Genomic DNA, 11404 nt, shown 5'->3' on the forward strand with positions numbered 1-11404 from the left:
TTGCTCATGTACAAATATTTACTGTCCACTAGTCTATATATTGATGAAAACCATACTTCATTATAAAGTGAATATTAAAATATACTGGTTTCTTGACATCACCAGTGTGAAACCTTTTACTGATTTTCTTTCCAAGATACCTATTTTACTGGGATTTTTTCACTATGGCACTATTTTCCCTGTCATTCTAGGTACTGGTAGAAATACCAGCTTTCAAACTGCTCAAACAAGGACTACATTTTAGTGCTGTAAACCAGGGAATTGTAGTTCTCCATGAGCTGGCGGGGGGGGGCGACGGAGAGCAGGACACCTCCTGCAGCACCCTGCTGGCCAAAACGGGGCGCAGGGGGGCTCACACAGCCCCCTTGCACTGTTTGGGCTGGCAGAGTGCTGAGGGAGGCTGTTCAGGCTGAAAACAGGATGCCATGGGGTTGCATCCCTCCCCCCCATTTTGGCTCCCAGAGGCACCATGGGCTGCTTCTTTGCTATTTCCAGGCGGGCCCTGCAGGGCAGATTTAAGCATCCCACGGACCTTGTGTTTGACACCCCTGCTGTACACTAGGGTTTCCACTAAGTTGGGCAGAGTCCTATCAGCAACATTAAATTGTATGTTCCTACATTCTATTTATTGGAATTTCTCTTCTCCCACCCAACAGACGGTATCTCCAAAATCGGTATCTCCAAAATTCTGGAGTAGAAAAAATATGTTAGGACTCATTCTGCTGACACAAGAGCAGCAGTGGCGCAGTCGTTAGAATGCAGTACTGCAGGCTACTTCTGCTGATCACTGGCTGCCAGAAGTATGGCAGTTCAGGTCTCACCAGCTCAAGATTGACTCAGCCTTCCATCCTTCTGAGGTGGGTAAAATGAGGACTCAGATTGTTGAGGGCAATAGGCTGACTCTGTAAACCGCTTAGGAGGGGGCTGTAAGGAACTAAATGGTCTATAAGTCTAAGTACTATTGCAGTACTAATCACTCTGCCAGATCTAAACAACAATACTAATATATTTTGCATAAACCGTATTATAATTATTTATTTTTTGCAATTGTTTTATGTGCATATTCCTATGTGCTGTTACTAGACATGTTAAATGAATCTTCAAAATACTATTGAAAATTTGTGGACCAATGGTTTAATTACAATTGAAATTTGTTATAGAATACACACACACACACACATATATATTTATATGTTTTTTTTTAAAAAAAATATTTGTTTTCTTAAGTTTTCGCGGGTACTTACATGTATGGCATTCAGCTTTGTTTGGGTATTTTCCCACGTCGTTGTACTTGTGCTTTTAAAGTTGTAGCAACGTTTCGGCAGAATCTCATCTGCCATCTCATCTGCTACAGAAGCCTGATGATGGCAGATGAGATTCTGCCGAAACGTTGCTACAACTTTAAAAGCACTAATACAATGACGTGGGAAAATACCCGAACAAAGCTGAATGCCATACATGGAAGTACCCGCGAAAACTTATATATATATATATATATATGCATGCTTTCTCTACATATACATATATTATTTATATATTTATCTACATATATTTGTCCACTAAATTATTGTAATAAATATTTCACTGCAATAAATATTTCAATTAAATTGCTATAAATCACAAGACACAGGTTTGTACTTCAAGATGTTTTAATTAAAAAAAAAACTATGTCCAATAGTTATTTAGACATTTTTTGGGGAAAAACCCCCTTTCCCATGATTAGCAATCACTTAAATTTCCACAAACTTGATTATAAATGCTTGACTCTTTACAAAAAAAGTAAAATACTTGTATTTATGGGGAATAACCCTCAATAAATAACAAATGATTTTCACTTGCAGTCAAGAATAACAAAGACATTTTTAAACTTATTCCTAAGATGGTTTTACTCTTGTACAGGTTTTCTTTGTTGCTGATGAAACAATATTGCTTTTCAAATATTTATTTTCAGCTTAATGGTTCTGTTTCAGGTTTTTGTCGTTTTTGTGTCATTTTGAATTTATAATTTAGAACATCTCCACGCCCACTTGCTTTCATTTGCTCTTCCCATGATCTCATTTCATTTTCGTAGCGAATCTTATCATCTTCAGCAAGCTGGCTGTAGGTCTGTGAAGTAGTATATGAACTAGTCACTTATATTAAGTTACAATCTTTAACTGCATTTTGATTAATCCCAAATTGAAAGCAACTCATATGAATTGTGCAAAGGTATAAACCACAATTTAGAAACCTTTATGGCTTTGGTCTACATAACTCTCTAAATTAAAATCAAACAAATCTCATGGTTTAATTTCATGTATGAAACAGTTACAAAGAAATGGGGTTCCAAAAATGGTGAATGTCTGCAAATTGTCACACAACCAATGAAGCATTTCTCTGCAAAACCTCAAGCATCTCTAATGTTTCCCAGGATTTAACATTATATAGGAGCTGTTTATGCAAATTCCCATGGGGGTGGAAGGGAATCAGCTTGGTTAGCTATGATCTTTTTTCTGTTTGAAACACAAGCCTTTGTATCTGGCAAAATTTAAGTATGGTAAAAATCAGTATCTTAAGGTGGAACAAAAAACAGCCCTTAAGCTAAATTTGCTCATATTATTAACTTAAAATTTATATAACTGAGATGTTGTCAAAACTACAAATAGTTTCAGCTTTTCAATATTATTGAATTTTGCAATGTCTACCATTAAAGTACTGCTTGCATTTTAAAAAGTATTGAATGTATGCACAAAGCAGGCACTGGTGAAGAATTTGTTGATGAATTTAATGGTCACATAAGAGCTCCTTTTAAATAGCTATGTGTATTATTTAATAATCAATAAAATAAAATAATTGTATTTTTTTAAGTAATGGGAAAATCGGATTCCCTGGAGTCTCAGGTCTCAGCCTGAAATTATTTATCCCCCAGTTATTTGGAGGAAAGCTACGGTACAAATAGTATTCAACTAACAAGGGCAAGTGGAACTGGGATTTCCATTGCTAAGTGCAGTGGTTGTAAACTGAACCCAATGATTGTTAGGTAAGACAACTTCTTGCCGGCTTCCCACAGCCAAAGTCATGGGGAAGTTGGCAGGAAGCTGCAAGTTCCATGTCAGCAGGCAGGTTATTGGTTGCGGTTGGGTGAGGGAGGGAGGGAGCAAGAGAGTCCGCAGGAGTGAGCCTGAGAGGCGAGTGCAGTAAAAGCATGGAGGGGCTGAGGTGTGCACGGTAGGGAAATTTATCTCAGCAACTTGTGACCTTCTATGCTATTTTGCCCACTGATTTTCTCGGGAAGGTTGCAAATGGTAATCATGTGATCACTGCAACCAGTCGTAAGTCATAATCAAAATCATGCCCGCGGGGGTGCTAGAGGGCTGGAACTATGACGATCAGTCAAAACTACCACTTGTTCAGAGGCGTTGTTTGTAACTTAAAATGACTGCAGACAAAATGACTGTAGGCTGAGAACGATCTATAAGAAACCAGAGTTCGCTATGAATTGTTGAAGGACAGCCATGTTACCCTTAGGACAGCCAAAAACCAGAAGTCTGGTATACCTTTTTCAAATAACAAATTGTATGGAATGGCATAAATTTTCCTGAGATGTAGCTTATTTCATCTCATGCGAGGAGCTGCTTTTTGAATGAGCAGGTTTAAATCTTTTACTAATACAGTCTTCTGATCTTTTTTCAACTGATAAACAAATAATTCAGACACAATAGATCAATAACCCTAGGTTCATATATAGACCGGTTTCCAATAATTAGAGCTATGACATAGCCCACGGATATCAAACTCGACTGCATCACAGGCTGGATCCTGACTTTTTTGCCCTTGCGGAGCTGGGGTGGGCATGACCTACGTGTGACATATACGGGCCCCCATTTTGACAGACCTGATATAGACAACAACTCCTTTCACAGTAGTACATTCAATTATCAACATTTAAAAACCTTTCGCTGCAAACGTAAATATGATTTGTAATCTAGGTATCAGCTTAAATTTGGCATCAACACCAGTTTTATGGCAGTACCTGCTTTTGAAAACCGGATAGGGTTTTCCATTCTTCACATAAAGCTTTAAACTTTTCCTAAGTGAAAGGGAAAAAAAAAAGAATTCACTAAAATTATGTGGAAATCCCTTAGTCACGTTATTTGTTCTGTACTTATGTTAGACAATATGTATTAGTCTAAAATAAGACTACCAAATGATCCAATGTAAATAAATTATAATTAATTTTATACTGCTCTTCAGTCAATTTATGGTACTTGTGAGAATCTATAAGTACAGCTATAAGTGATTCACAATAAAATTACAAACTCAGCAAACTTAATTTTTGTTGAGTTATGGATGAAGCAGGAATGAAAAATGGAATGGCAAAAGCAAAGTTGATAAATTATAAATAGCTTTCCTAAATTCTTACTTGCTAGCTAATTTAATAACTAAAGGACCCTAACATTACTTTTGGAAATATGTGGTTTCTTCTCTGCAGATCTCCAAAGTCAAATAATAACTTATGTGTTGAAACTGGAAATAATCTTTAAAAATTTAAAGTAGCTCTGAAAAAAAAAAAGGAAATTAAAACTCAGTCATTAAAATTAGGTGATACAGGTAGACCTCAACTTACAACAGTTCATTTAGTGACTGTTCAAAGTTACAATGGCACTTAAAAAAGGCACATGACTATTTTTCACACAACCGTTGTAGCATCCCCATAGTCGCATGATCAAAATTTATATGGTTGCAGTGGCCTAGGGTCATGTGATCCGCTTTTGCTACCTACTGACAAGCAAAGTCAATGGGGAAGTCAGATTCACTCAACAACCATGTTACTAACTTAACAAATGCAATGATTCATTTAACAACCATGGCAAGAAAAGTCATAAAATGGGGCAAACTCACTTAACAAATGTTTCACTTAGCAATATAAATTTATGGGCTCAATTGTGTTCATAACTTGAGGACTACCTGTATATTATTTTTTTGTTACCATTAGTTTTATTCACTTGGGGGGAGGGTACAGTATACCAATTCATTTCAGGGATTTGGAATAATACAAAGTTTAACACTCTTTTCTTTATGTTACTTGCCATCTCATTTTGTTTACCTGATTTGAGGTGCCTTTAATTTCTTGGAAATGTTCAGAAACAAATATATTGAAGGAACTCCGATTTTTTTTTGGTTTTCCAAATGCTGTTAATTCCTAGGTAACAAATGGACAGGATTTTTGTAAAACAATGTGTTTACTGATAAGGAACACCATTCAAGGAAAGTCAGTAAGAGACTGAACATTAAGGCAATTTGGAAGCATCCTATATCTCAGAGCCTGCTCGGAATTCCAGTCCCTACTAGAGAGTCCAATTTTACTAGTACAGCATTCCATTATGAGGCACTTTCATCACATTATTTAAATGATATTTTATTGTCAAGATTCAAAAGATTGTAAAGGAGAACAGAAAGGAATAATCTGAATGTAAGCATACTGGCTTTATAGTTAATAGACAAAAAACAATTATTTTTATTATTGGCATTGACAAGTTACTATCAGTCAATTGTAAAAGGCAGCTTTACTTGGAACAGCTTAAATAGCCTCAGCTATCGACATCTGCCTATTTCAGGTCCTTGAGAAGGACTGACTAGGTGAATAAAAATGCTAAATTCAGTCAGGCTGACTGTGCAACAAACCATAATAATAATAAACTTGGAAATTAGGAAGGTCCATCAATTTGATCCTGAGTTTTCAGATATTAAATAGGGCTTGTCTTTTGGTGCCATTATTTTATTGTTATTTTTGTTTGGTTTTTAATCCTATATTCACTGCCCAGACTCACAATTGCAAACAAGCAACCATATAATTTGAGTTAGAAATTAACTCTGATATTAGTATGTGAAATATATCCTTCGATGGCATATAACTTGATCAAAAGATGTGACCCATGTCATTTATTGTTAGTGTGAATTAACACAATTTAGAGGTTTCTTTATCAAAATAATGGTAAGTATACACAGTGGGTCACAGTTAGAGATATTTCAAAAGGAAAAAAACCTCACACACAAACAAAACCAGGATAAAATGTATTTAGTACTGAGGATTTGCTGGTTACAACAACGTCCTCAAATATTTGGATGATGAGAATAGTAAGCACTAACCTTCTTTATTTTTGCTTGTTTTCTTATTTGTCTCCTTATCCTTTTTTCCTCTTTCAAAGCTGCCTCCTCTACAGGATTTAACTCAGATTTATATTTGGCCATTTGTTCTTTATATTTATCCCGTTCCGATTTCGCAATTGCTTCATAATGCTAAAAATAAAGAAAACTAAATTTTGCAATAAACAGGTACACACATCTATCACGCAACACTGAAAGGTCAAATATTAAAGAAATGACATTATCTTTCTATGAATACAAGAAGCATTTCTTGTCAGTTCTAAGAGTTCAAGATTCCTAATTTGCATTGCACTCATGTTGGAAGCGATGCTTCTGGGTTGAAAGGATTAGCAGATGACATTACCATTGCCCTGGGATCCCCAGTTGGGGGCTCCTTTCACAGAAGCTAAAGCGAAGGATGGGAGATCACCCCGCTCAGTGGTGGGATTCAAAAATTTTCCTACCAGTTCTGTGAGCGTGGCTTGGTGGGTGTGGCAGAGGAAGGATACAGTAAAATCTCCAGTCAGAGGTGGCATTTGCTGGTTCTCCGAACTACTCAAAATTTCCACTACTGGTTCTCCAGAACTGGTCAGAATCTGCTGAATACCACCTCTGGCTGCTCCAACGCAGCACTCAGGTCTTGATCATGGGCTTGCTAACCTCCAACCCAGCATCCTAACCACATTAGCCACTGTACTCCATGATTCCTAATGAAAATAATATTCTATTTGCAAGCAAATAAATAATACGTATAGAGGACAAAATCATACATACTTGTTTTTCATGTTGTGGTAATTCCCTCCAGATACGCCCAATCTCTTTTGTTAACTGCTGACTGTTTAGTTCTAGATAATAGCAATAATATGACTATAATAGTAATAATAATCTATAAAGATTTACAATTTACATGACACCTGTATATCAGAGCAGTAGCAGACTAAGTTAAACTTTAATATCTATACCATTCACAATTACCCCAATTATCTGAGAAATCTAAACAAGAGATTTAGTGAGCAAACTATATTTCTTTAGCTATGAAATCACTCCCAATTCTTTTACATAACAAGAAAAAAAGGGATAATAGCTTTTTAGGGAGATTGTCCTTTTGGGAAAAATAATCGTAACAGTAAATTCCAATGGTGCAATTACTAGAAAAAAAAGGCAGAAGGATGTGTGGCACATCGGTTTTGTCTGACTGCCATGTCTCTCTGGCCGGCTGCTGCTGGACCTGCCGCCGCTGGCCTCATGGGGGCTCTTCACCCTCCTGGGCATGCTGCTCTCAGCCGCTCTGCTAAGCTACTCCTATTTGGCGTGGGGCAACTAAGCCCAGATCTACGGCCTCCGGAGTGCCTTGCCTGCCATCACCTTTGGGCTGTGCCACTCCCATCCTGCACAACCTCCATGGCAGCCCTGCTGCGGGATGGAGATCACCCCTTCCTCCTTCGTGCTCTCAAACCCCACCTTCCCTGGCCGCTGAGCCAGCCTGGCCGTGGCAAGGGTTGATCAGCAGAGGACTCCAGCCTTGCAATCCTGCACAGAGAAGGTGGAGGTTTGTTCCAGGGCTGTAGCAGAGTGTTGCACCAGGAGGCCTTCACAGGTAACTCTTGGTCCAGCAAAAGAGCTGCAGGCTGGGGGCTTGGTAGCCAGGGAAGGTGGGATTTGGGGGCACAAAGGAGAAAGGGGTAAATTCCCACTTCCTCCCATTGCAGGGCCGCCGTGGAGCTCATGCAGGGCAGGGGACAGATCTTGGCCGAGTTGCCCTATGCCAGGCAGGAGCAGCCCAGCAGGGTGGCCAAGAGCAGTGAGGCCAGGAGAGCGAAGAGCCCCTGCGAGGCCAGCAGCAGCAGGTACTAAGGCCCAGCAGAGGCATGAGGGGGAGAGAGCTGATCATGACGTGCTGCACAGCCTTCTGCTTCGTCATAGCAGCAACAGCCTGAGCAAGACCCAAGCATGTCCCAGGAACAGCAGGGCCAGCAGGCAGGGCGGGTGGAGGCCGGAGCACGCAGAGAGCTTGGTTTGTTGCGGCCGCAGGCAAGTAGATTGTGGGACAGAACCCGCAGTAGCAGCAGCTCCACTCCCAGTGGCTCCTGTGCTCACCACCTCCTGTAGGTGAAAAAAATAAGCATCCCCAAAATAAGCTCTAATGCTTACTTTCAAGCCCAAAAGAAGACAAGCTCAAAAATTTGGGCTCGCAAATAAGCACGAGGGCTTATTTTGGGGGATGTCTTATTTTTGAGAAAACACGGCATATACATAAATAACACAGATTTTTGTGGACTTATTTCTTTCAGTTTAGTAACTTAAAATATTTTTATAACTTTAAAATATTTATAACATGCCCTGGAAAACTGATCGGATTACAACTAAATTCAATAAAAGTACATTAAACAGATATCAAGGAAACAAATTTCTTAACTTTAGACAAACTTACCTGGATATTTTTTCTTGTAAAAGTCACGCTGTTTATTTAGAAAAATAAGGTATGATGGCAGAGGACGCTTTGGACTACTGACAGAACTAAAATATTTTGAAAAACATTTCTCCAGTGAAGGAGTGACAGTGCATCTATGGTAGACAGAAACAAAAACATCAACTATTAGTACATTTAAACTGTAACAATTATATAAATAATGGGAAGCTAGGCATTGTTTAAAAAAAGACACATAAACTGAAGAGTTTATGAGAAAGCAGGCACCAATAAAGGGAAATATTTGTAGTTTCAAGATTGAAATGAAGGGTCCTTGGTGCTCTCTAAACTTGTTTTTTTTTTTGAACACATTTTATTACCCCAGTAATATCATCAGTGCAAAAATATGAAAGTCAGTTACAAAGATATCCTAATTACAAAATTAGAAATAATGTCCTAATTTAAACATTTTATCTAAGCCTAAAACAAAATCACCAAGGTTTTAAAGTTGCACCTTGATTTCCTCTAAGATATGGAATCTCAAAGTGAAAGCAGGAGGAAAATGAACAGTAAGAAAGAAATATTACATAGAACATATTTGTCTGAATTCTACATAAAATTAATCACAATGTTAAGTTTTGAAAGATCCCAGACTGGACTACACTAGCCTTTCTCAATCTGGAAGAGCCCTTTAAACAATGTTCACCTCTGGGGGGGAACCCTTGCATAAAAATGACAAAACCCTGCCACAAAAGCTTCACAATTCAGTTCAAACCTAAAAACCCCACATTTTACAACACTTAATAATTGCAAAGCAATAAATCCGCTGCAGCTGGAAATTCCTACCACCACGAGTGCTAACATTGGGAAGGCGCAAATTTCAAAAGAGAAAATGTTTCTCTTTTTCAACCTCTGGGCAGAACCTTATAAACCCACAAAGTAAACAAGGTGCAGGGACTCATAATACCAGATGGCTTATTTCTGGCTTAGCAGTTATGTGCCCATTATAGCAGAAAAACTTTTTGTGGGTTTTTGATGGCTTATTGATTGCAATGGCACAAAACACTTTAGTGCGCTTTTGGTTTTGTGCTGATTTCGCTTGCTTGATTTAATTTTTGCACTCTAACCCAAACATGAACCCCATTCATAGTTTATAAACGCAAGTCTTTTTTTAAAAATAAACAATAAGGTGGATACTAATAGAGATACAGCCTTCTCAAATCCCTTAAGTATATTAAAAACCAGCACACACTGTTCTAATAAAAGCTTCTTTACGTAAATGCCTATTTATAATTCAAAAGGACAGGAAGGGAACCCAATGGGGAAGGCATTCCCAATAAAATAACCCGGGATGAAAGGGCAAGGGCCGTAACTGAGGCTCGCGGGGCTGAGAAAAAAAGCCTCGTAATTTAGCACATTTTTATCTTAAAATAGTAATAGTAATCTGGGTCCTTTTTTTTCTGGAGGCCCAGATGAGGAAAATGCAGGCAGATGAAATTTGGAATTACAGGTAGGATTCTTATAGCTAGAAAGCATAAAATGGCTATTCTTAAGAGGCTCGTGTTTTTATAACCATTTTTAGTACCGAATTACTATAATTCCAGGCCCCGGTTTCTGAAACAGACGCCCTGTGCTTCGGTTCCTCGTGTCTTAAGACACACGAGGAGACAACCCCCCACCCCACCCCCAAGAATAGGAAAACAAGGAAGAAAGGTGAAAATGAGGCTGTGGGTACGAGCTCTTGCTGGGCCTCCAATCGGCCCGGGGGACGTTAGAACCCCAATCGGTCAGGTCGCTGGAGGGTCGCTCTGAAAGCGGCCGTCGAGCGAACCAGCCCGGTCCCCGCCAAACGAAGGTCAGCGGGACAGAGGCGCCGAAACATTGGGAAGGAAGCGGGCATGAACGCCGGGATTTGCTTTACCTGAGGAGGCCACGTGAGCCAGACACGGATACCGAGGCTAACAGACGAGCGACCAGCGCTACCGCCATCGCGCTCTTCCCCTCAGGCGACCCTCAGCCCTCCCTCCCCCCCCAAATCCCGCGCCCAACCGGTACGGTCCAAAGGCGACCCGGATGTTCCTTCGCCGCCGACATAAAGGGAGGCGGGACTCCGCTCGGCGCATGCGCCCTGGCAGCCCGAGAGGTGGGGGTGGGTGGAAGGAGACACACTCTTTGGGGTTATGTCAACTTCCGCTTTCTATGCGTGGTCCGTAGTCAATGTATAGATAGAATATAGAAAGAAAAGAGGAGATGGTGGGTTTGGGGGAAGGGGCACCGACAAAGAAGTACCCTTTGTTGCCGTTATCCCGGATAATGTTGGGAGCCAGCCGTGACCCCGCCCCCGAAAGCCCTTTGGTGATGCACGTGCACTTGGATCCTTTTGGCGGGAAATCAAGTTTCTACGGCAAAACCAATCAGGGGAAAGGGAGACTTTATTCCCGCCCACGCCGGGAAAAGAAGGAATAGGTGAGGTAAAAATGGAGGCGGGCTCAATGGGCCATGTGCCTGTTAAGTCCTCCCAGAGACGGAACTGGGGTGGAAACGAAAGGATGGCGCATGCGTGCTACCATCTGAAAGCGGCGACAGTAGGGAAATGAAAACTGGGGTTTGTGTGAAGGCTATGGGTGCCAAGAAGCCGCCCAGAGCCTTTAGAGCAGGGGTCCCCAAACTTGGCCAGTTTAAGACTTGTGGACTTCAGTTCCCAGAATTCTCCAACCAGCTGGAGAATTCTGGGAGTTGAAGTTCACAAGTCTTAAAGTGGCCAAGTTTGGAGACCTCTGCTTTAGACTAGAGCAGGGGTAGGTAGGGAAACTTGGCTCTTTTATCACTTATGGACTTCAACTCCCAGAATTCCTGAGTGAACCATAAAAG

General features: G+C 40.2%; 1 protein-coding gene across 1 annotated transcript; it reads right to left on the reverse strand.

Moving 5' to 3' along the window:
• Positions 1 to 1631: 1631 nt before the first annotated feature.
• On the reverse strand, positions 1632 to 10663 carry TFAM (transcription factor A, mitochondrial). Its single transcript, XM_026713565.2, has 7 exons — positions 10455 to 10663; positions 8558 to 8691; positions 6901 to 6971; positions 6130 to 6279; positions 5087 to 5182; positions 4013 to 4069; positions 1632 to 2106 (listed from the first exon to the last, which is right to left on the reverse strand). Exons 1-7 carry the CDS (start codon positions 10520 to 10522, stop codon positions 1948 to 1950), a joined length of 735 nt encoding a protein of 244 aa, XP_026569350.1. The 5' UTR covers positions 10523 to 10663; the 3' UTR covers positions 1632 to 1947.
• Between the last annotated feature and the right edge of the window lie 741 nt (positions 10664 to 11404).

The sequence above is a fragment of the Pseudonaja textilis genome, chromosome 4 (assembly GCF_049901715.1).
Source record: "Pseudonaja textilis isolate UNSWEBS1 chromosome 4, rPseTex1.2, whole genome shotgun sequence".
Lineage (NCBI taxonomy): Eukaryota > Metazoa > Chordata > Lepidosauria > Squamata > Elapidae > Pseudonaja > Pseudonaja textilis.

Bases quoted from the DNA above. Each gene is read 5' to 3' on its own strand.
- TFAM (XM_026713565.2), bottom strand. From the start codon at position 10,522: ATGGCGGTAGCGCTGGTCGCTCGTCTGTTAGCCTCGGTATCCGTGTCT. The intron at 6,972-8,557 runs GTAAGTTTGTCT...GCTATTATCTAG, and splicing joins TTACAAGAAAAAATATCCAG to AACTAAACAGTCAGCAGTTA. The intron at 5,183-6,129 runs GTTAGTGCTTAC...TTTGTTACCTAG, and splicing joins AACAAGCAAAAATAAAGAAG to GAATTAACAGCATTTGGAAA.